Raw genomic sequence first — 25,812 nt, 5'->3', positions numbered from 1 at the left:
CTATTAACGATTAACTAGAGTAATCAGATCTTGGTCTAATGAATCCCACCAAACGTCACACACTGTGAAGAAGCATTGTTACACCTCCATGCTCAAAACCACATGCACTGTGGAACACTGAAATCCTTACTTTAGGAGACAGGGAACTGGGGAGTCCCATCAACATCTGAAGAGCCACCGGTTCCAGCTAGTCTGGTCAAGAATGATGATGATTTATTATTTGTTCCCTGCCCATCTGAATGGGTTGCCCCAGCTACTCTAGGCAGCTTCCAGCGTATATAAAAACATAGTGAAACATTAAGCCTTAAAAAGCACATCTCCTTCACATCTGATGGCAGGGCATTCAACAGGGTTGGCGCCACTACTGAGAAGGCCCTCTTCCTGATTCCCTGTAGCTTCACTTCTCACATTGTGGGAATCTCCAGAATGATGTGAGTTGTCACTCAATCTCTGGGAGGGTTACACTTTCCTTAACCCTGCCTTGCTACGGTTGGAAAACCAATCCAGCTGTTCAGTAAAGTGCCCACTCTCTCAAACAAAAGGAGTTTCTGCACACTCCTATTAACATTAGTTAGCCAGTATAGGTCCTCCAACAGGATCCTTTTATGGTTTTACTTGCAAAAACCATTCAGTCTAACATAGTACAAAAGAATTCTTTTTATTTTTGTTCACAGTAAAACACAAGGAACTGCTGTGACATATTACAACATCCTAGCAAGGACAGCAAATTTTCATCCATTTGGGGTTTTTTTTCTTTAATTTACTCCTTTATCTTGAATTGCACCATTTCTTACTTACAATTTCATATTTACGGCATTTTACATTTTATAAATGTAAAATATTTACTTATACAAAGAGCAAGGCAGGAATCAATGTTAAATCTAAATAGAGAAATCGCTCTCTGACAAACGGTTAACTAAAAGCAGCCAGGTTGTTGGTTTTTTTTTTGTTAAGGGAACAAAATAATTTCCAGCTTTACCACCGGGATCTTCCTGCATCTCCTTGCCTTTTCATGTGCTGCATTCATGATTCAAGAGATTTACTGAATGCTCCATAATTTCTGTGGTCCATGGTGCAGTGGGGAGAGAACATACTGGGAGATTCTGGCAGGTGATCATGTGCCCTTTTAGTGAAAAATGCTGTCTCTATAAAAGAAAGAAGGCTCTCTCAACTGAAGGGGTACTTTTGTATTGAAAATAAAGCCCACTTTGCAAATGAACCACAAGGGGACAGTTTGCATGGGGGGAGGACACAATATAGCCAATCCCACTGCTTTTAAATCAAGAGGGGGGGGATTCAGAAGCATTCCCCCTCCCATAGAAATGTAAATAGGCCAACTTGGGGAGGGGGGAACCAGGGTGGCATCTGGGCAGACAATGAGAAACAGGACTACCACTCCTTAGGAAGGAGTGGAAGAGGAAAAAAATCAGCTCACCCTTTTCTCATAAGACAGACACAGCGGCAAACACAAAGAAAAATTTGTCTCAGCTTAGGTGAGGCATTTGCTTTGCTGAGGAAGTTCTGCATCCACTGTACTAACCAGAAATCTCCACAGGACAGGTTTTCAACAGAAAAGCCTCAGTTTTCTTTTCCACTCAGGGTGGAAAAATAAACACCCACACAACTGGAGGTCAGCTCAGTACCATCTCATCCAGCAACAAAAGCAACAAAATTTGTGGGGAGGGGAGATGAGAGAAAGAGGGTATGGTTTTCAATGCTGGAGGGGACTCTATCTCATTTCACGGTTAGAGTGAAGTCCAGTCTATGCACAAAATGCAAAAAGTTGAGGGGTGGGTGGGGAGGGGGAAGGCTGAAGGCGGGGAAAAGACTGAGTTGCCATCATATTATAACACTTTGAGAAAAACAAATCCAGGGGTTTCTCAATAAGAGTAACCCTGAGTTGCTTGCAGGAGAGGAGACAACAGATGCTTAGTTCTCCAGATGAGCACACCCCGAGTATTCCTTGGGGGAGGCTCTGCTCCATATTGCACACAAGTTCATTTAAACCAACCTCTCAGCAGGGGGGTAGGGCAAGAAAAAAGTGGATGGGTTGACAAAAAGTTTGGAGAAATCCTAGCTGCTGCTGCTGCTGTGTCAAAGTGTGTACTACACAGTGGCTTCAAGAGGGACAGAAGTGTTTCAGGGAAGGCCTTGACTGATCACCTACACTTCTAGACCCAGAAACTCAGCCATCCCATAAATCCACTTGGGGCAAACAAGTCCAACAAAAGAACTGCCGCCTGTGTAAGCTGGTAGGGTGCTGGACTAACAAAACTCAAAAGCTTTTAGTTAAATTGGGCAGCCACACCTCCCTGTTCTATGCCAAAAATATGAAAATGTTAATACTGATTTTGATTTTCCTTTCCTCGTTTCTAGCTATGGCCATGAGATTCATTGTAATCCATGATATGAAGCTGTCCAACATTGGCGTCCTGGGTTCTGGGGGAGGGAGGCAGTTCCTCGGGGCTAGGGGAGGGTGCCTGGGCTGCCTCTGTGACCTCCAGGCTGGGATCTTTGCAGGTCTTCAAAGGTTCACAAACGTTGCCAGTGGCCACCCCATCCTCATTGCAGTGACCCTTGCTCTTGTTGTGGAACAGCTCTTGGGCCTTCATCCCTAGGAAACTCTCAGAGCTTGGGAAGGAGCCCACTGTGGGGGGGACGCTGCCAGAGGAGGGCTCCAGCAATGCAGACGACTCTCTGCGGTTGTTGAGCTGCCCGGTGCGCTGGCTGGGCTTCTCAGGGGTGGACACCTCACTGCTGCTGCCCCGGGTGCTGGGAAGTTCAGTCTCACTGCTACATTCCAGCGGTTCCTCACTGTGTCCCACAGTAGGGTCAGCACTGCTTTCGTTTGCTCCAGGCAGCCTGTTGTGAGGGCCGGGGGGAGAGGAGAGAGACAAGTCAGCCCAAGTGACCAAAGGTTTGCCTTCAGAAGCAGCAGCACATGGGCTGAAAACTGCCCCACCTACCCAAAGATTTCACTCCCCCTACATAAGAACAGCCTGCTGGATCAGACCACTGGCCCATCTAGCCCAGCATCCTGTTCTCAGTTAGTGAAACTTAGCCAGTGCGGTATAGTGGTTAGAGACTAGGAAAGCAAGATTCTAATACCACCCCCCTCAGCCATGAAGCTCACTGGGAGACCTTGGGGCAGTCTCTCAGCCTAACTTACCTCACAGAGTTGTTGTGAGGGGAAGAACTATATAAGCCACACTGAGCTCCTTGCAGGAAAGGGGTGGGGTGGGGTTATAAATGCAATGAAGAATAGACCCATGTGTCAAACCCATTAATTTCAATGGGTCTACTCTGAATATGACAAATGTTGGCTGCAACCCCTAAGCTCTGAAAGCCTGCCTCAGACATAAATTGTTTATTATGAGCAGCCAGCAAGCCTCACAGCTGCACTTGGCCCCTTTACCTTTCATTGGATTCAGCTTGTTCCACCTTGTTTTCTTCACGGTTGTTCAACAGCCGTTCATTCTGCACTTGGCCATGCAGACTCAATATCTCCACCTCAAACAGCTGCGTAATATTTTTCTGCATTTTGTACCAGCCCTCAGCTGCTTGGAGTTGGAAACTGAAAAAAGAAAATAAACCTGTGTCTGGATTTTATGTCATTACATTTCCCCTCTGTGTACAAAAGCATTTCTCTTTCAAGGGGGAAAAAGAGGTATTCCCCTCCTGGCTATGGCCACATTAACCCCATACATTTACAGTACTATAATACTACTTTTAAGAGTCACAGCTTTCCCCACAGAATCCTGGGAGCTGGAGTTTGTGCAGGATGCTGTGAGTTGTTAGGAGACCTTTGCTTGCCTCAAAGACCTAACATTCCTGGAGGTTGACAGGAGTGAAATTGGGATTTGGGGGAGGCCTCTGTACTCCCTTGCTTGGTAAAATGAGCTGAAGGGTGGTGGTGGGGGGTTACCTGGCTTGGATTTTAACATCTTCCAAGTATTTCTTCTGCTCCAACAAGAGGTGGTCCCTCTTTGCTAGCTGATATTCCAGGTCGCCTACTCGCTTCTGAGAAGCCTCCAGCTCCTGGCTCTGCTGCTGAATGCAGTAATGTGCTTTCTCCAGTTCTTTCTGAAAGGCCATCTGCAGGCATTCCACTTCCTGGAAGATGGAGGGGGTTAAATAAAGCTAAATGATTGTAGACGGGAGAAGAGACGACTGAGAGGGAACAAGAGAGGCCAGGCAGAATTATGACAGAACTAATTAAGGAATTGCTGCTTTTGACCTTGGATCTGGGTTTAGCGAAACCACTAACTCGTCGTAGGCGCTGGCAAAGGATGCCTGGGGTTAAATTCAACCCTATCATTCTTCCTAGAGGTGTGAGATTTTCAGGTGCTGAAATATTGGCAAGTATCTCCCCAGCCACAGATAATTTGATGAAAATTGAAATGCCTGCCATCATTTTCTTATTGGAAATAAATATTACTACTGTACTTCTTTAAGTACATGCTTTTTTCAAAGTATGCAGGGTTCAAAGTAGTGCAGCAGTGGCTAACCTATGGTCCTCCCAGCTGCAGGCCTGTCTGTAGCTGCCATCATCCCTGATTGGTGGGGCTAAGAGGGGTCCAGCAACATCTGAAGCACCCAATCTATTGATCTGATGCATGCTCATTTGCAAAACTAGGCTTTATTTCAAAGACCCAGTTTGGCACCAACACCCCACACATGCATTTGTGCACACACACACAGGCTTAAAATGTCAATGGCACCCTTCTGGAGGCTTCACCTGGGGTAAAAAACCTGGCTAGTGCCCCCCCCCCCATTGGTAGCTATGGCACTGATTAACTCCCCAGCACCCCTGACCATAAGGCCACACTGGCTGAGATTCATGAATGCTGGAGTCCAGTGGCATCTGCAGGGCCAGCCTGTTGTGTTTGCCCAATGTGAGCCACAAGCAACACTGCTGGCACACATCTCTCCTGAGGCATACCTTAGTTGTACCAGCCTGCTTGTGCTGAAGCTGTTTCAAACACAACTCTTTCATTTCCCCAAAGACTAGGAGTTGCCTGTTCAACATCTCCATCTGCTGTTGGGCCGACTCACAGTTAGAAAGCTTAAAAGAGAAAGTTTTAGTTAGAGACTACACAATTATTATCTTTTTTAAAAAATACTGCTTATACCAGAAGATGGGGAACCTGCTGCCCTTCATGTTTATTTTGTATTAAATTTATATAACACCCTTCATTCAAAGATCACAGGGCTGCTCACAACACAAAATGCATACTAAAACAAAAACCAATAGACCCCCCCTCCCACACGTTACTGGACTCCAACTCCCACCAGCCCCAACCACACACACAAACACAGAGCAGGGTCCACAATACTGGGATGCAGCTGGAAGAAGTCTTATTGAAAGCAAGGACACACACCTATGCACACAAAATAGGGGAAGTGGGAACCCCACAGGAAAATTTAGCTCTTACCTTCTGAGAAACCTGGCTCAGCAACAATTCCGTGTGACACATCTTGCTGCTGGCCGTGTTCAACTCCAGCCGCAGGCCTGCGATGATTTTGTGGCAGTCTTCCAGTCTGATCTTGTAAAATGAAACCCAAACAATATTAGTGAAGCTGGTTAGTGGCACCATATCCTTGGGAGACACCTCCCCCTGCCCTTGCTGGCCTCAACCCCCAACTCAGAGAGTCACTTCTTGTACCTTCAGTTCCTGGCTGTGATTGTAATACTCTTCCCGTTCCTGCTGCAACTGGCGGATCTGGCTGTGGAGCCGAGCCATGAGCATGTCGTGTTCCTCCTGGAACTTGCAGAACTTGGCCTGCTCCATCTTCAGGCTGAGCTTCAGGACTTGGATGTCCTTCTCCTGGAGCCTCAGTTGGTCTTTCTGCCAGGAAGCAGAGACCAGTCAAAAGGGCCCACTTCAAATAAGGGCAAGTTTTGTCAAACGCAAAGTGTAAATGTGTTTATACCATGCCTGCTGCATGTCAGTAGGTCTGTATTTTATTTCATAGAATCTATACATTGTTTAAAAGCCTCAAAGCAGTTTGCAAAAAAAAAAAAATATGAAACAACAAAATCAAAGAATAGAATTAATAATTTAAGACTTTTCAAAAGTTTAAATAACTCAAAACTCGAAACAGATTAAAACTCATACCAATTTTCTAAATATCTGGGTAAAGGTTAAATGTTTTAAGCACAGTCTCCAGCCATGCAGAAACACTCAAGGAAGCCACAAAGCAGAGTTGGTGAAAGGTACGGCCTGGAAATACAGTGGTACCTCAGGTTAAGTACTTAATTCATTCCAGAGGTCTGTACTGAACCTGAAACTGTTCTTAACCTGAAGCACCACTTTAGCTAATGGGGCCTCCCACTGCCGCCGTGCAATTTCTGTTCTCATCCTGAAGCAAAGTTCTTAACCCGAGGTAATATTTCTGGTTAGCGGAGTCTGTAACCTGAAGCGTATGTAACCTGAAGCGTATGTAACCCGAGGTACCACTGTATGGGGCAATGTGTGAGAATTATGGGGGCCACATAAGAAAGTATTGGAATCCTGCACTTCACTCCCAGACCCAAAGTTGCCTTCTGTCCCCCTTCCCCAGTAGTAACACAGCAGGTGGTAAACTGCCTGCAGTGTAGGGGCTCCCTGTAGAAACCTTGACTCACCATGGCAGCGTTGTGTTCCTCCAGAGCCGTCACCTTTATCACTTTGCGCAGGAGCCGCCGGTTTCGCAGCGCATGCTGTTGCCTCTTGAAGCGCTCATACAGCAGTTCATTGTGCAGCAGGAGGAGCTGGATTCTGAGAACACTGAAATCATCTGGTGCAGGAGCACCTGAGGGGAAGGCAGAAAGAAGACAATGGTACGCAAAGATGCTGGCACCATTCAACCAGCAGGCCTAAGACACCTTGCAAACAGGACACACAACCAAGGCTGCATACACACAATATACGTAAGAACGTAAGAAAAGCCTGTTGGATCAGGTCAACAGCCCATCTGGGCCAGTATTCTGTACTCACAGTAGCCAGCTAGACACCTGTATGAAACCTGCAAGCAGAATTTGAGCGCAATAGCGCTCTCTCCTCCTGTGGTTTCCAGGAGCCAGTGTGGTGTAGTGGTTAAGAGCAGTGGACTCGTAATCTGGTGAACCGGGTTCGCTTCCCTGCTCCTCCACATGCAGCTGCTGGGTGACCTTGGGCTAGTCACACTTCTCTGAAGTCTCTCAGCCTCACTTACCTCACAGAGTGTTTGTTGTGGGGGAGGAAGGGAAAGGAGAATGTTAGCCGCTTTGAGACTCCTGAAGGGGAGTGAAAGCGGGATATCAAGTCCAAACTCCTCTTCTTATTCAGAAACATTGATGCTTCTAATTGTGGGGGCAGAGCATAGCCATAAAAGCTAACTGCCATCAATAGTCTTATCCTTGATGAATTTGTCTAATTCTCTTTTAAAGCCCTTTAGGTTGGTGACCATCACTCCCTCTTGTAGTAGTGAGTTTCATGGTTTAACTATGTGCTGTGTGAAGGAAAACTTTATTTGTTTTGCATCTGCTAACATTCAGCTTCAATGGATGTCCACGAGTTATAGAAAAACTACTCTCTATCCACTTTCTCCATGCTATGTATAACTTCTATCATGTTGCCTCTTACTCGCCTTTTCTCTAAGCTAAACTGTCCCAAATGCTGCCACGTTTCTTCATAGGGGAGACGACTGTCCAATCCAGCCTTAGAGATGGATGTCCAAGCATTGCCCATAGCATAAAGCACCTTCAACCAGGTTGGTGTGTGCTCTGCAGCCCTGTTTTGGAAAAGTGTGATCTGGCCAGTTTTCCCATGTTCTGGTTAACATCTAGGTTAAATGCCACTGCACTCAGGTTCACGAAGTCTATGAAGAAACTGCAATGGATTACCAGATGCCAGTGAATAGAGGATACACCATTTACACTCTTGGAAGCTATCGAGCACCATCAAATGCAAGATGCCAGTGCAGTGAGGAAAGATGCACAGCAGCTTGATACAAAAGCTGAGCAAAGTTTTGCTCCAACACATGGATTAAAATACATGCCTCAAAAAAACAACAACCTCTTACCTCCAAAGTGAGTCCAGTCAGCTGATTTGCTTAACAAAGGTAATCTGAGGAACAAATAAGAATGGTGGGTTTTCTGGATTGCAGTAAAAAATGTTTGTTTGTTTTTAAAGCAACAACAAACCCCAGGTGGTTTCAAGCATCACCCTACTGCTCTCACTGTCCTAAGGTACAGGACTACGTGAGTGACCAATTACACCAATGTAGTGGTAAATTTGGGACGCAGGCAGCACTGTGGTCTAAACCACTGAGCCCTGGGTTTGCCGATCAGAAGGTCGGCGGTTCGAATCCCTGCGACGGGGTGAGCTTCCGTTTCTCTGTTCCAGCTCCTGCCAACCTAGCAGTTCAAAAGCACACCCAAAAGTGCAAGTAGATTATTAATAGGTACCGCTCTGGCGGGAAGGCAAACGGCGTTTGCGTGCACTGTTCTGGTGTTGGTGTTCCGTTGCGCCAGAAGCGGCTTAGTCATGCTGGCCACATGACCCAGAAAAACTGTCTGCGGAGCGGACCAATGCCAGCTCCCTCGGCCTGTAAAGCGAGATGAGCGCTGCAACCCCAGAATCATTTGCAACTGGACTTAAATGCCAGCAGTCCTTTTACCTTTAGTGGTATATGTAGCAATTAGCAAGCCATAATTTAAAAAAAAAGTCAAAAAAATCAGAGCAAGTTCTTAAAGTGGAGCATGCAGGTTATATGCACTGTTTTGCCAAGCTCTACATAATGAGATTAAGATTTTGAATTGTTTGGCAAAGGGGGGGGGGGGAGCTGTGCTGAAGGAGACCAGAGGATGAGAGGAAGGTCACACGGCTATTTCCAAGCTTTCCACAGCCCCATCCCATTTTTCCAAGAGCCACATTCCGATGGGGCCAGAGGCAAAACTGGGTAGGGCAACAAATGAACCTCAGTGGTGGCTCCCCATTTATGGAACAGTCACACCCCAGGAAGTATGCCTAGCACCATCACACTATTTTATTTTAGGTGACAAGGCAAAAACATTCTTATTCAAATAGGCCTTTGGATCTTAGCTTTTTGCTTATATTTTAGTAATAATAATAATAAATTTTATTTATATCCCGCCCTCCCCAGCTGAAGCCGGGCTCAGGGCAGCTAACAACAATCAAATAATCCCACATTCTAAAAACATTCCATTATAAAATTAATTAAAATCAAATTGATGGCAACCGTTAAGCAAAATTCTGTGCAGATTGCCAGAGGAGGGAGTCAGGCTGCGCCCTGACCAAAGGCCTGGTGGAACAGCTCTGTCTTGCAGGCCCTGCAGAAAGATGTCAGGTCCCGCAGGGCCCTAGTCTCTTGTGACAGAGCGTTCCACCAGATTGGAGCCACAGCGGAGAAAGCCCTGGCTCTAGTTGAGGCCTCACTAGTGAGGTTCATTTGGATATTTTTTTATATGTTACTTGCATATTTCAGAGTTTTGTTTGTTTGTTCTTTTGTAAGTCGCTTAGCATTTCTTTTTTCCTGAAGAAAGGTAATTAGAGGATAGAGATTGTTGTATGTAGAAACTAGCCTACTGTATAACACACACACACACACACACACACACACACACACTCAAGACTACTTTTCTACAGCAGGCCAGTTTCTACATACTACATACTACACTCTCTACCCTCTGTTCAGACAATCAAGAGGAACCATCTACATTCTGGTCATGCAAAAACACTCAAGGAGGGCAGTGGCCCAGGAAGCATTCGGGGGCGGGGAGAGAACCAGAGTGCCCTGGAGAGTTGCATTTGGCCCCAAGGCCACAGCATTACAGGGAACAGGTGAGTAACTTGAAACAGTGGTTCAGTCCTGTTCTTGTCACCGCACTAGCTCCAGCCTTAAGAATACAAGCTCTACCGTCACTTACTGGTCAAGCCGTTTGCTGTGGGCATCTGCTCCATGCTGTATGAGCTGATCCAGCATTTCCAAGGGGGATGGGGAGGAAGAGTTCACTTTGTCGTGACCTGCGTTGACATTCCTGAGAAGCTCTTCAGTCTTCTTGCTTACAAAATGGTAGGCGGTCTTTGGCAAAGCCACTTCGAAGAGGTGCTCGTAATCAGGGGGCTGCTCATCCCCAAACCCCATCCACTTGCGTGCAGGAATCTTGCAAGGGCTAGGGGCAACAATGTTTGACTCCAGAGACACCTGGCTTTGCTGGTGACCAGAAGGATGATTCTCGGAGTATCGGCTGGGTAGGTCAATAGGCGTGAAGGTTTGCTTAGGCATATCCAGTGACCTTTTGAGCCCAGATTGGGCCACACCTGGTGTCGATGCTGCAAGGGGTGACAACGCCAGGGGCTTGGAGTCCAGGTTATGCCCCTGTGTACTTGAGGCAGCCAGCTGGGATTTCTTTGAGCTGGGGAGACCCTCATTCAGGCGATAGAAAGGGGAGTCAAAACCTCCCCGAGGCACCACAGGTTCCGCGTCTGCTGTGGTGATCTCTGAGATCTCTCTTGATATGGCATCTAAGGACAGAGAAAAGCAAAGTGTGGATGGATCAGACATGCTGCCCTATATTTGCTCATCAGTGGCAGGAAATCCACCCGCCTTAGCTGCTGTTGCAAAAGGTGGAGCACTGAAAATAATTTAACCTTCTGGTGTTATCACCCCTGGAGGAATCACTTTGTTATTAGGGTCTGAGACCTGCCAGGGCAGATTCTATGCCAAGACAATACATACTCCAAATAAAGAAAACACTTGGGATTCTGTAACTATGTATGTTATTCCAGTATTTCTTTTTTAAAAGAATGTTTCTTCAGGACAAAATGCCACATTTGGTATTTTGCAGAATTTATTTTGGGTTTGCTAGGCATGAGGCAGTGAAGCTCTAGCCCCTTGGCAGTCCTGTTCAGACAGCCCAATAGCTTTCTGAGATTTCAGCAGGCATTGCCCTACATACTTTCAACAGTCTCTTTGCAGCCATGACAGATAGAAACTTGACAGCGGAAGCTGCTTTAAACCAAGTCTGCCCACTGGCTCATCTAGTTCAGTATTGTCCAAACTGAGCAGCAGCAGCAGGCTTTCCAGGGTTTCAGACAGCGAACCTTTCCGAAGCCCTACCTGGAGACGTTGGTGGATTGAAGCAGGGACCTTCTGCATGCAAAGCAGATGCTCTACAACTTGTTTTCAAAAGAGAGATTTCTTCAAGCAGCTGAAGCTGGTGCCTAACATTAAGTTCTGCATTCCCCAGGGAAACCATGACACATGCACACACATACTGCCCTGCCCTGCCCATGCCTAAACTGCTAGTCTATAAAAAGACTGTTTTCATTCAGCACCTACCCAAAGCTGGACAGAGGCATACAATTCCCTCTGGAGCCACACAAGGTGATATTCCAACAAGCAGACTCATGAGCAAAGAGTGTACCCTCTTGGCCATGATGTTCTTGAACTTCCCAACGCCCCCACCCCATTACCTTCCTCTCGGTCCTTCTCACCGCTGTCTTGAGAAGAGGCCTCCAGGTCACCCAAGATGCCAGGAAGGTCACTTAAAGTTACCAAACTTTTACTGCTGTGAGAATCTTTTATGGGAGGGGAGAGAGAGAGAGAGAAAGAAAACAAAATATTTTAACTTGTTTGCTATGGCAAACATTGTTGCAATGCAAGTTCAAACCACACCAAAAGGCCTCTTCTCCAAACTATCACAAAATTTGGCTGTACCCACACACACTCTGGAAGAACTTCCACACTTAGACTGCCATCTAATGAACTAGCAGAGACATGATGTGCAAATGACACTCCCAATTTGTAAGAGATGATAGAGGATAAAGATTTAGGACAGGGGTCAGCAACCTTTTTCAGCCATGGGCCAGTCCACTGTCCCTCAGACCATGTGGTGGGCCGGACTCTCTCTCTCTCTATATATATTTTTTTGGGGGGGAGAGATGAACGAATTCCTATGCCCCACAAATAACCCAGAGATGCATTTTAAATAAAAACACACATTCTACTCATGTAAAAACACCAGGCAGGCCCCACAAATAACCCAGAGATGCATTTTAAATAAAAGGACACATTCTACTCATGTAAAATCACGCTGATTCCCGGACCGTCCAGGGGCTGGATTGAGAAGGCGATTGGGCCGCATCTGGCCCCTGGGCCTTAGGTTGGTGACCTCTGATTTAGGAGGTAGGAATTCAGGTGAAGCTTACCAACAGCTTGAGAACTTTGGGTGATGTTTGGCTGTCGGGACAGCGAAGACCTTGCGGGATTGGTTCTGCCCTCCTAGAAGAGAGCAAGCAACAGACACATCTCCATCACAATGCTTCACATGTTCCCCAAAACCAAACAGAAGAGGAACACCCCCAACACACACACCCCAATTAAAACCAGGACCACCAAGAGTGTGTGCAAGGGAAAATATAATACATGTTTTCTGGAGGAGCTTCCCTCATATACCCAAGTCACTGCTCCGGGTGTGCCTCCTCCAAGGGCAGGTAATTCAGCCCGTGCATAGGAATGAACTGACAAAATGACTGCACCCCACAAGCCAAGACTGATGGGAAGGAAGGAGACTCAGCAGCAAGTATGGTGTAGAGTGACCAACTAAGTCCCGGGAGACCAGTGTTCAAATCCCTACTCAGCCATGAAGCCCACCGGGTGATCACAGGCCCATCACCGCCTCTCAGTATAACCACCATCACAGTGTTGTTGTGGGGAAGAACCATGTACATTACCATGAGCTTCTTGAAGAAAAGATGGGCTGTTAATACAGGCGTCCACCCACTTATGGGTTTACATTCTGGGCCCTGGTGCGCACAAGCAAAATTGTGTAAAGTGGGGTTCACCCTCTAAAAAGCCTCGAAATACCTACTTTCCCCTGCTTTCCCCTATTTTCCCCTCTCTTTCCTGCTCTTTCTCCAATCCAGACCAAAATATCTAGAGCTGAAGCTCTGAGGCTGGCTGGAGGATGTGTGGGAAAGCGGTAGTGGCTGCTGCTGCGCTACCCCGTGTGTCAGCTGTTAGGTGGGGAGGCTGATCAGCCTAAACAAAGCCCCACTGGGCCTCCAGTCTCTTCCTCCACCCTCACTGTATCTCCTTTTTTGGCTCCAGGGAGGGACTCTCCAGCTCTCTCCCATTTCCTGGTATGATTCTATTTATTAATTTCCTGGTGCCATGCATATGCAAGGGCACACATTAGTAGAACATGTATGTGGGGAGGCGGGGAATGCCTGTAAGTCTTGCAAAGAAACAGCAAGTAGCCTCCTACCTAAAGTAGAGTTCTTTGGACAGGGCTATGCAGACTTCAGACTGGTCCCCCCCCCTTTTTTAACAACTAGATTTCAAAGTTCTATGAAACAAAACCAGGTGCAAGGAACATACGGTTTAAAATTAAACAAGAGGATGCCTCTTGAGTAGTGGAATTAGTTTTCAGAAGCAGCACTGTACTCAAAAGTCCTTTCATCCAAAAGTCCACTCCATGGTTAGTCCTTAAAGCTTTATTCATTTCAGCACCATAATGTAGGGTGGGGAAAGTCATGTTATGGTTGCTTCTGATGAACTGGGAATCAGAATCACCTTGAAAGTCTCATAAATCTGCTCATAGGCCAAGTTCAAAAGTGGAATCCCCATTTTGCCAAGCGTTAGCAATTTTGATGGTACCTTTTTGGGAGGTGCAGTGGAAACTGAAACATGAGCAACTTCTTCTGAACTGCATGAGGGAGGTGGGGAGATGGCAGTTTCTGGGCGGGCACCTTTCTCGACTGTTTAAAAGAAATACAGAAAAAAAATATTCCCTTACAAATGTTAATGCATGACCCTTTTTTTAAAGCAAGGGTTGGGGAGAGCACTTTTCAGCTTCCCAAGGACTATGCTCCCTCATGGGCAAACATTCCAGGTGTCATGTCCCAGTGGTAGGCAGGGCCAGAGGCCAAAAGTAGGTAGAGCAAAGTTAACTCTTTACCTTTGTACCACAGGTTATGTACCAGCCATACACAATTTAAGAGGTTTCTATACACCCACATATATCTCTCTTCCCACCAAACACACTCACCTCTATCCATCCTCCAGTCAGGCAACCAAGGGTATATTCTGGCCAACCAAAAGTACTCAAAGAGGGCACAGAGCAAGGCTGCTGGGGCACACCTAGGAAAAGGCCCAAGGGCCAAACAGAGAGGCCAAAAGGGCCGCTTTGGGCCCCCACGTATGAGAGTTCAGAGGCTTCAGGGGCTTGTGCAATAATGTCACAGGCCAATGGTTTGGCACTTAACTAGTTTTTGTTGCTGACAAACCTGCCAGGGTGCTGAAAAGAAAACCCCAATATGGCTGGCCCTACCTGGTATGTTAAAGGTCCTGTTGAGAGTCTGGGCTGTGGTATAAGGTGTCTCCAAAACAATTCCAGGGGAATGGGGGGGAGTGGTCATGCCACAAGCAACGGCAGGGCTCCAGAAGGTCACCTGGAAAAAGAGTGGCAGGGTTTTTCCCAGTGTACCCAATAGAAAGGAGGGAAAATCAGACCTCCTGCATCCACTTTCAGTGCCATCACCACTTTAAACTTCCATCTCTGTTCCAGTCTTCACCAACCTGGTGTACCCTCCAGATGCTTTGGGCTCCCAACTCCCATTGACAAGGCTGGGGGGCTGACGGGAGCATGTCATCAACTAGGGCAGCAAGGCAAGAGCATTTTAACCCGGCACTGGCTGCCTGTGTGGTTTTGGGCCCAATTTAAGGCATTGGTATCAAATTTTTTTGTTATTCAGTCAGTCTTGGTATCAAATTAAATAAAGCCCTGCATGGCTATAGACTCAAGTCTCTGCGGAAGCACCTTCTACAAGGCCAACCAACTCAATCATTAACTTTGACTGGTGTGTGTGTCTGCTCATTGACGCTGCTAGGATTTGTGATTCAAGGTTGCATAACAGGGCCTTCTCTGTGGTGGCACCCAAGCTTTGGAACTCCTAATACAGGAAGCTGCCATACACTGAAGTCAGACCATGCAGTCAATCTAGCTCAGTACTATGAAGACTGACTGACAGTGACTCTCTCGGGGGAATCAGACACGTCTTTCTCAGCCCTATCTGGAGATGCCGGGGATTGAACCTGGGACCTTCTGCATGGCAAAGCCGGTGTTCCAACACTGAGCTGGGGCCCTTCCTCATAGCTCCCTTCTAGAGCAGTGTTTGTCCTCCTCACTTTTTACACTGAGACACAGTTTGAGGATGCTCTTGTTTTCCCAGGGCTTTACAGATTTGAGATTTTAATTGGCTTAATGCTCTACCGCTGCAAGTGATCAGTATTTATGGCTTATGCATTCTCGCATTTGATGTATTTTGTTCTGTTATCTTTTATTATACATTTTCCTGAAATCTTTCTGGAGAACAATTTATAACTGTAACCAGTAAAAGAAAAATGTAACAGTCACAAGACAAGCAGGGTTACCTGCTCAGTTGCCAGAAACGAGGACTGATACTTCGAGATCTGAGGTAGCTGCCCTGCCATTCGTGACAGCCGAGAAGTTGGTGTTCCTGTATTTTTTATTAAAGAAGATGGAGAAATAAAGGGTAAAAGGGAATTATTTCTCCCAAAACTAATAAAGCTGTATAAAAATTATTTCCTATCCAGCAGGATTCCCCCTCCCAAAATTTGTAGAGTGTGTGTGTGTGTCTATATGTGTGTGTCTAAACACACACATACGCACACACGCACGCGCGCACACACACACATATATACATATAAAAACTTGGAATGCTATCAAAAATGAGGCATTAGGAACATAGGAAGATGCTTCATCATCATCATCATCATCTATTTATTCCCCAGCCACTCTGGGTGGCTTCCAACAAAATATTAAAAAACAATATTTTATTAAACATTAAGAGCTTCCCTAAACAGGGCTGCCTTCAGATGTCTTCTAAAAGTCTGGTAGTTGTTCTCTTTGACATCAGGTGGGAGGGCGTTCCGCAGGGCGGGTGCCACTACCGAGAAGGCCCTCTGCCTGGTTCCCTGTAGCTTTGCTTCTCGCAGTGAGAGAACCGCCAGAAGGCCCTCGGTGCTGGACCTCAGTGTCCAGGCAGAACAATGGGGGTGGAGACGCTCCTTCAGGTATACTGGACTGAGGCCGTTTAGGGCTTTAAAGGTCAGCACCAACACTTTGAATTGTGCTCGGAAACGTACTGGGAGCCAGTGTAGGTCTTTCAAGACCGGTGTTATGTGGTCTCGGCAGCCGCTCCCAGTCACCAGTCTAGCTGCTGCATTCTGGATTAGTTGTAGTTTCCGGGTCACCTCCAAAGGAAGCCACAGAGAGCGCATTGCAGTAGTCCAAGCAAGAGATAACTAGAGCATGCACCACTCTGGCCAGACAGTCTGCGGGCAGATAGGGTCTCAGCCTGCGTACCAGATGGAGCTGATAAACAGCTGCCCTGGACACAGAATTGACCTGCACCTCCATGGACAGTTGTGAGTTGAGGATAACTCCCAGGCTGCGCACCTAGTCCTTCAGGGGCAGAGTCACCCCATCCAGGACCAGGGAGTCCTCCACACCTGCCCGCCTCCTGTCCCCCAAAAACAGTACTTCTGTCTTGTCAGGATTCAACCTCAATCTGTTAGCCGCCATCCATCCTCCAACCGCCTCCACACACTCACAAAGGACCTTCACTGCCTTCATTGGTTCTGATTTAAAAGAGGTAGAGTTGGGTATCATCCGCATACTGATGAAAACCCAGCCCAAACCCTCTGATGATCTCTCCCAGCGGCTGCATGTAGATGTTGAAAAGCATGGGGGAGAGGACAGAACCCCGGGGCACCCCACAAGTGAGCGCCCAGGGGTCTGAATACTCACCCCCCCCCCACTTTCTGAACACAGCCCAGGAGGAAGGAGCGGGACCACTGTATGATAGTGCCCCCAGCTCCCAGCCCTCTAAATGGTCCAGAAGGATGTTATGGTTGATGATGTCAAAAGCCGCTGAGAGATCCAGCAGAACTAGGAAATAGCTCTCACCTTTGTCCCTAGCCTGCCAGAGATCATCGACCAGTGAGACCAAGGCAGTTTCAGTCCCATGATGAGGCCTGAATCCCGACTGGAAGGGATCCAAATGGTCCGCTTCTTCCAGGCGTGCCTGGAGTTGTTCAGCAACCACTTGCTCAATCACCTTGCCCAAGAATGGCAGATTTGAGACGATAGTTGGCCATTGTGGCCGCATCTAAAGATGGTTTTTTTAAGAAGCAGTTTAATAACCGCCTCTTTCACCAGATCCGGGAAGGCTCCCTCATGGAGAGAAGCATTCACCATTCCATGAAGCCCATCGCCCAGCCCTTCCCGGCTAGCTTTTATAAGCAAGGATGGGCAAGGATCAAGGAGACAAGTGGTTGATTTCACTCATCCAAGCAGCCTGTCCACATCCTCGGGGGTAACAGATTGGAATTGATCCCACACAACTTGACTAGACAGGACTCTAGCACTCTCCCGCCCTGGCCCTGCTTCCACGGTGGAGTCTACCTCTTCTCGAATCTGAGCAACTTTATCTGCAAAAAACTTTGCAAAATCATTGCAGGAGATCATGTGGCCCATACCGGGCCCTGATGGAGCAGGTGGTTCCGCTAAATTGTGAAGCACCTGAGTCTCCTGCTGCTGTTTTCCGCAGATGCAATAGAGGCAGTGAAGAAAGTCTTCTTCGCCGTTGCTACTGCCACTTGGTAGGCTCGACATTGAGCTCTAACCTGTGTCCGGTCAGCTTCAGAATGAGTTATCCGCCACTGGCGCTCTAGCCGTCTCAGCGATTGTTTCATTGCCCTCAGCTCCATGGAAAACCATGGGGCTGTCTGGGCTCCACGCAATCGGAGAGCGCGCTTCGGAGCCAAACAGTCAATAGCCCTGGTTATCTCCACATTCCAGCAGGCCACCAGGAAATCAGCTGAAAGGCCATCAACATGGGATAAAACATCCCCTGAACTGCATACAGAGTTCATTGTTTTATCTAGCTCAGTATTGTCTACACAGACTACCAGGAGCACTCAAAGACTTCGGAAAATGGACATTGCCAGCCCTACCTGGAGATGTCAGGGATTGAACCTGGGACCTTCTGCATGCAAAGCAAATGTTCTATTAACGAGCAACAGCCCTTTCCAGGAATATAGGAAGCTGTGTTATACCAAGTCAGATTCTTGGTCAATCTCATTTAGTACTATATACTCTGATTGGCAGTAGCCTTTTTCACTGGATGGAGAACATGGGGGTGGGCTTTCTTGAACCAGCTGGAAATGGAAATTTAAAGCACAGCATGAAGTTCTGAAAGGGGCTCAGCAAAAGAGAGCTGACCCCTGCTTTAAAGCAGTATAAGCAACTCAAGTGGGGAACAGGGAAGACAGTGGCAGGTCAAAACATGAGACACATAGATACAGATTCCAGAGCAGTCTTGAGCAAGCTATGGTTGCCCACTGCAACCATTACTCTGGCTTGCAATAAACCATGGTTTGCAAAAACCAGGATTCAACCACAGACATGGTGTCTGCTTCCATCCCTCCACTTGCTGCCTCATACATGAGTTCACTTACCATGTACACCAACACTAGCCAGGTTCCAGTTTAGATAAGGTTAGCAAAACCAGTTTATGACAGGGTCTGCTTAGCATCAGGACATGTGTCAAAGGAAACCATGGTTAAGGCAAAAAAAAGAAGCCCCAGAGAATGGCATTCTGAGGAGAGAACTAGTAAACTTGGTTTGCTAGAATGAGCAATACATCTGCTCCTAGCAGTTGCTTCAAGGATGGTGCCTGCTGTTTATAGGCATTCTGAAGAGCTGGGGGACCTTACCAAAGTTTCTCTGCAAAGCAACAGAAGAATTGGAAACAAAATCAGAGGAGTGATGCTGAACGTAAGAGCTCATCTGCTGGGAAGGCGAAGAGTAGTCATCTTCACAGGAAGCTTCGGCTGGGTCCAGGGAGATACGGGCACATTCTATCAAAACATCATGGGTTTCTAGCCTCTTCCACCTGTTTTAGGTCCAAGCACCACCAGTCAATTTCCACCCCGTCACAGAATTTATGATACAATCTCTATTTACAGGAAATATTTATCAAAAACATTTAAAAGATTTTTGAAAGCCAACCCTAGGGTGACATGGGTGTCACTATGGTCTAACCTAGGGATGGTTTTAGAAAGGGTTCATTGCAGAATGCCATGAACATAGTATTTTTATTTCAGAAGGGACGAGCTAAATGTTCAATCACAGCCTCTCTTTCAAAAGGGATGGGAATGCACATACCTCCGAGGGTCCAGTTCGTGATCCTTGGATCCAGTCACTAGCTCAGGGTGGATGCGCACATGTGCCATCATTGGCTGGAAGAAACAGAGAGAAAATGGGTATTTTATCTTGGTATATTATAAAAAGAGCTCTGTTGGATCAGACCACCAAAGGCCCATCTAGACTAGCATACTGTTTTCATACTGGTCAGCCAGATGCCCATGATGGGAAGCATACAAGCATGACCCAAGCCCAACACATCTCTCCCCACTGGTGATTCCCAGCAGCTGGTATTCAGAAGCATACTTCCTTCTTACTGTGGAGGCCGAAGATATCCACCAGGGTCAGTAGCCAGTTACAGTCTGATTGTCTTTGAATATGCCTAAAACGCTTGTCAAGCCATCTAAGTTAGCCATCACTGCCTACTGTGGAAGCAAATCCTGTTGCTGTGTGTTGTGTTGAATACTTTCTTTTTTCTATCATCAGAGGTCTAGACAACCATTTGACTGTTACAACACAATTCTGTTATTTCCGGGTAGCAGTGAACAAACGTGATGAACATAGGAATTGGGGGGGGGCACGCAGGGGGCACTGTGGCTTGCCGATCTTGGGCTTGCCGATCTTAAGGTTGGCAGTTCGAGTCCGCACAATGGGGTGAACTCCCAGTGTTCTGTCTCAGCCACTGCCAACCTCGCAGTTTGAAAACGTACCAGTGCAAGTCCATAAATAGGTACGCTGCAGCGGGAAGGTAAATGCCATTTCCATGCGCTTTGGCTTCTGTCGTGGTGTCCTGTTGCACCAGAAGCAGTTTAGTCATACTGGGCATGACTCAGAAAGCTGTCTGCAGATAAGCGCCGGCTCCCTTGGCTTGAAAGCGGAGATGAGCACTGCACCCCATAGGCAAATTCAACTGGACTTAGCCACCTAGGGATCCCTTTGTCTTTAAGAACATTAATCAATCTAGCTCAGCGCTGTCCACCATGGCTGGCAGCAGATCTCTAGGGTTTCAGGCAGGGATTCTCTCCCACCTCCATCTGGAGATGTCAATGGGGATTGAACCCAAGACCTTCTGTATGCAAATATATGGCTGTTCCCTATACACACCTGATTGCAGGTATTAATTTTCAGTTCCAATTGATTGCTGGACTTCCAATTTCTCTTTAGAAGCTCACTTCCTCAGATGCAGGTTCAACTAGTTATTCATTTCGGTACAGTGAATGGCCAATACAAACATAAATAAATACCAGCAATCATGCAATTCCGAAAAAGAAACTTGGGCCAGGTCTTTCTGACTTACAGGTACACACAAACAAGACGTGCTTTAAAGAAAAAGATTTACCTTGACTATCTCTTCAAAGGTCTCCAAGTTTTCTTTCATACTGTAGTGGGAGCGCAGAAAGGAGACAAAATTGCAAGGGTACATTCCGTAAAGGCGGTGAAAGAGAGCATACACACTGGCATGGAGGTGGACCAGGTAGATCTCAGCCGTGTGTCCTAGGGAGGGAAAGACGTAAAACAGGTTACAATAACTCCTATTATTGAGGTCTCTGGACATGTGCCCTCCCCCTAAAATTACTGCTGTGCTGTAAATATTATCATAGTAAGTGCCACAATTCCATAGGTGCACAAAGGTAGCGGGGAGAGTAATTTTCAACAGAACTGGCTGTGAGTTCAGCACCTTAGGAAAATATGGCTTCATTTTTAGAAAACTGTGTGCAAGTCTGATTTAAACTCCATGGCTCACTCTGGGACAATCTGTTAAAATGGAGATTAGATTACAATCTTTACAACAATTTAAAATGCAAACATTAAAAATAACCTACAATCACAAAAATGTGGTGTGTCCTGAAAATTTACATCTCGGGTGTCAGAGGTCAGAATGCAAGTGTGTCTTCAATGTAGCAGATTTAAAACCCAGACGATGAAAGATCAAAATGAAGCCCCAGTAATCTGGCTGCTGCATTTTGCACTGATAGAAGTTTCCAGTCAATTTCAAGGGCTGCTTCTTGTAAAGAACAATGTCAGGCTGAGACACAATGACTGTGACACAATGTTACCCAATGAGCTTTCAATACAAGAGTCAGGATTTAAACCCTGGTCTCCCAGGTCCAACACTCTGAAAACACAATGCCATAATTTCAGGGGGTTGTGTATCCATGGCCAGAATTGTAGTCTGAATTTAGGACCTTCAGCAAGGCTGGGAGAATTATTCTGAGCCAGGCCTTTGGTTTATTTAGCTCAGTATGGGCTACAATGAGAGCTATTCGGTTTTGGTTACTTTGATGTGGGTGGACTAAAACTCCCGCCATCCTTGACCATCATGCTAAACTGGCTGTGAATTCTGAGAGTTGTAGTTCACTCACATCTGGGGACCCAAGGTTCAACAACGATGATCTATGATGACTGGCAGGGGCTCTTCTGCATGCAAAGCTGATGCCCTACCACTGAGCTACAGATGTTCCCAAGGATAAGCTTGTTCACAGCAGACCTTTTCTAGCATCTCACCTGGATTCCTCAAGTTCCAGGAAGCAAGGCGACCAAAGATGCCAAAGTAGTCATGCAGGTACTGCTTCCCAGACTGGGGGATCATTGGCAGCATCGTTATTAACACTAGCACACCTGTGATGAGGACCACTACATCCGCGTCACTCTGCAAAGGATTGGGGGGGGGGGAGAGACAGTTATCCAGAGGTTTAAGATTTCCTGACAGATGCATCACAAGTATTAGGAAAGCCCTCTGCTCCATTGCCTTCATTTCTGTGGGTTCAGTTAGGATATCAATAGCTCTTTCAACACTCCTTAGCAGAGACTGCATTTGTACTGCAAATGCACTGGTGTCACATGCTTTTATGCTTCTACAGATGAAGGAAACCCAACATTTTACATATAAAGCAGCATGTCAGGTAGAAGGGTTTAGGTCCCTCTGCACAACACCTAGTTTTCTACTTGTAGGAGACTTTGAATGATTCTACCATATTTAAAGCAATCTTTATTTCTCACAAACTCCCTTTTTTAAAAAAGGGTTATTTAATTTCCATTACTCTCTTTTTTACATAAACAGGATTCAATAAAAGTAACAGAATGAGTTAAGTGCCAAATTTAAAATGTGAAACAATGTTTGAGAGTCTTGGCCAAAGCTACACTGGGGGGGGGGGGAGCCAACAGTGAAGACTCTATTTGGGACAATGGGACAATAGTTGCAAAAACACACTGAGTTGGATCAAATATTAGTCCTACTCAGAGCAGAGCCATTAAAAACAGTAACAGGTTACTAACTTGGGTCTGTTAATTTCAAGTTTTCTACTCTGAGTAGGACACAGCCCAATGAAAACAAACAAACAAAAAAACCCAAACCCAGCTGTGAAGAAAGAGGTGTTATTTATTTTCACCATGTTTTGAAAATCTCTCTCTTATAATGGAGACTTTACCACTCTGATTTTATTGATCCATTTCAGAATTAAAGCTTACATCCCTTGAAGAGAGAAAATTCTGATATGAATGAGGTAACTGATCCAACTTGCATGAACAGGAACAGGCTTTGACTCATTATCTGTCCTTGCACTATGGCAGGAGGATGATCGAAGAGAAATCAGTAAGTGATAAAGGTGTTATGTGAATGTGCCCTACCTGATGAATAGTTCTAGGTTGGGCGCCATTCACAAAGGTTTGCACTGCGGCCAGAGTGTGCAGTGGCCACTGTCCAAAAGGGTTTTGTTTCTGTATCTCAGGCTGGCACCCTCCAAATGTTGTTTGACTACAACTCCCATCAGCCCCAGCTAGCACAGCCAATAGTCAGGGATGATGCAAGTTTTAGCACTGAACATCTGGAGGAAACCAAGTTGTGAGAGGTCACTGTATGTCATCACATTCCACAGAAACATATAATAAACAAGAATTGCAACTACACAGCATCTGTACCTTAAGACACTTAAGCAACGTAACCAGGACAGACGCCTGAGAAAGCTTATGTTTCCAAGATGGCTGACATCTTATCACATGCCCAAGGAGTGAGAGAGCGGAGAGACGGGTACTTGACCTGTTCATACATTCATTGATTTTGTCCAGAAGGTGCTAAGAGAAATATAAAAGAGAGAACTTGTGATAAAAGCACATGGAGAATTTACCTGGAGGGTAGCCGAAATATATAACTGAACCTGCTCTCACTCTCTTTCATAGACCTCTCAAAGCACTCCTAAATAACAACATGGACATTGGTTCACCTGTTAGATCACCTTGCCCCATGAATATGCCCACTTGACCACTTCCATCTGCAAAACTGGCTACCACATAACATTTTTACCTGTTTTTAGCTTATCACTGATTTCAATTAATATTTGAATGTTTTTACTGTTAATTTGCTTTATTCTTTTTTTAAGCTGCTTTTTTACCATATTGTATATAAACTGAATGAAATAAATATTTAATTGTTTACATCCCACCTTTAACTATAAAATAAACTCAAAGTGGCTTGCAATATAAAAATCTCTCCTTCCAAGAACCAATGCAACTAATGAATGCCAACAGGATTATAGTAAAAAGGAGGGCACTGAAAAGCATGAGGAGATTAGCATGTTCAGAAGGAACCCCAAAGTTTGCAGAACAATCACTCAATCTTGGGGGGAGACATTAAGGAGGTTATAAAAGGGCAGCAACTCCAAAACAGTCCAATATTGACTCAATGGCCGCTGAATGCTGAGAATATCGGTTTAGGGACATGGTTGGCTGGCATTCAGAAACATTCTGAAAATAATACAAACAAGTGCAAATGTAAAAGATACACACCCCACAGCAGTTTCATTTAACTAGCGGTTGTGGTTCAAGAACAGTAAAACAATTAAAGACCCACAACTGGCTCAATTCACAAGGTTGCTTCATTCATACATGCTCAAAACTGGACCATGGAAGAAGCTGCTCAGAGGCACCTACAGTCACATGGGAAATGATTGGCAGTGATGGACACCAGCTTCAATGGCTTTTAAAAACTGCTTTGATGTATCTCCCCCTTCCCCACACACACAATCAAGCAGTTTTATAAGTTTTATTAAATAAATAAAAAGTTGATCAGACAAAATCATGGAGGATAAAGCTATCAATGGCTACTAGCCATGGTAGCTATGTTCCACCTCTGCTGTCACAGGCTGCATCTCCTAAATACCAGTTGCTGAGAATCACAAGTGAGAAAATAGCTGCTGCACGCAGGTTTTGCTTGCAGGCTTTCCATAATGGGCATCTGATTGGCCACTGCGAGAACAGGATGCTGGACTAGATGGGCCACTGGCTTCATTCAGCCGCACGCATCTTTTGATCTAAGTGGGCCCCAGTCTTGTTGCTTTTTAAAGCAGCTCAGCAATTCTTCAGCTCAATTTACACATGGCAGACTTTTCAAACATCCCTTCTTCCATTTAGTGTTTTCTCAATTTCTTGATAAACATTTCTTATGACAACATACGTGTACATTACCTTGTCGTGTGGCTCTTGAAGAGTGCACAGGGCGTGCAAGACTTGCTCTGAACTTGTTTCCAAGTAGGAATCCACCAGGGTATTTACATGCACTGGCCCACGGTCTGATGTGGTTATTGGCCACCAAAAGAAAACACAATTACAGATCAGTGCATTCACATACACAAAAAAGATGTATTGGTTAGAAATGATTTGAAGAAAGTTATATAGTAGGTTACAGAATAAATCCACTGAGTACTATGCAATTTAACATTTATCCTGTGGGGATTATAGGATTTATTTTATTTTTAATATTTTATTGAAAGTTTTCAGTAAGGAAGTAAAGTGAAAGAAAAGAAAGGGGGACTGAAACTGAAATACAATACAATATATGGGTGTATAAATAATATAATTATTCCACCAAATGTAAAATTATTAACAAATTATATTTTTCATAAATGGATTCAAACTATCATTTTATTTATCCATACACAATCTGTCTAAAAGCAATCCATTTGTATGCTACAAGCACTGTCATGACTTCTATCCATTAATTGAGGGGGGCCATGGTATTATCTTTCCAATGAATTAATATCAGTCTTTTGGCAGAAGGGCACAGAGAATCTATCTACACCAGGGGTTTTCAACCTGCTCCCTACTGCCCACTAGTGGGCGTTTCAGGATTCTAGGTGGGCGGTAGGGGGTTCTACAGCACAAGCTGGTGGGCAGTAAGGAAATTTTACCATCAAGAAAGATGCATTAGTGGGCAGTAGGTATAAAAAGGTTGACTACCCCTTATCTACACTGATTCATACCCCATATAGTTGCTATATAATTTAAAATATTATCACCTGACAAGTTTACATTTTTCAGTGGGGATTGTAAGATTTAATTGAAGACTGAGTGGCCAGCCACATGAGACACCTCTGCTAAAACATCTGCTGGCTGCCTCTATGATTCTGAGCCACCTTATGATGCTATACAAAGCCCTGAAAAACTTGGGTCCATGATGTCTTAACTTCCTGAGCATTTCTATCCCAGTCTTCACTGAGATTATATGGAGAACTGTTAGTGCCCGCCCCCCCTTATCAGAGAGGTGCCATTAGCCTCAGCTACAAGTACGGCTTTTGGTGCAGCCAATCCCATGCTGT

General features: G+C 45.7%; 1 protein-coding gene across 2 annotated transcripts; it reads right to left on the bottom strand.

The window, feature by feature from the left end:
* Positions 1-638: 638 nt before the first annotated feature.
* On the bottom strand, positions 639-24,787 carry TSC1 (TSC complex subunit 1). 2 transcript variants are annotated; one of them, XM_081179190.1, is made up of 20 exons: positions 24,683-24,787; positions 23,141-23,293; positions 21,728-21,872; positions 20,562-20,716; positions 19,244-19,317; positions 18,793-18,971; positions 15,424-15,509; positions 14,321-14,441; positions 13,648-13,748; positions 12,198-12,270; positions 11,463-11,567; positions 9,914-10,511; positions 8,047-8,090; positions 6,629-6,795; positions 5,667-5,849; positions 5,436-5,546; positions 4,943-5,065; positions 3,926-4,113; positions 3,416-3,574; positions 639-2,862 (listed from the first exon to the last, which is right to left on the bottom strand). In XM_081179190.1, the coding sequence occupies exons 2-20, from the start codon at positions 23,264-23,266 to the stop codon at positions 2,373-2,375; spliced, it is 3,228 nt and encodes a 1,075-aa protein (XP_081035316.1). In that variant the 5' UTR covers positions 23,267-23,293; positions 24,683-24,787; the 3' UTR covers positions 639-2,372. The 2 variants fall into 2 exon arrangements, with proteins under 2 accessions (XP_081035316.1, XP_081035317.1); XM_081179191.1 differs by having other exon boundaries at positions 11,484-11,567.
* Positions 24,788-25,812: the final 1,025 nt, after the last annotated feature.

Source organism: Podarcis bocagei, assembly GCF_964188305.1.
Source record: "Podarcis bocagei genome assembly, chromosome: Z".
In the NCBI taxonomy this organism is placed as follows: Eukaryota; Metazoa; Chordata; class Lepidosauria; order Squamata; family Lacertidae; genus Podarcis; species Podarcis bocagei.
The sequence above is the reverse complement of the archived record's forward strand: the minus strand, read 5'-3'. Positions and strand labels throughout refer to the sequence as shown.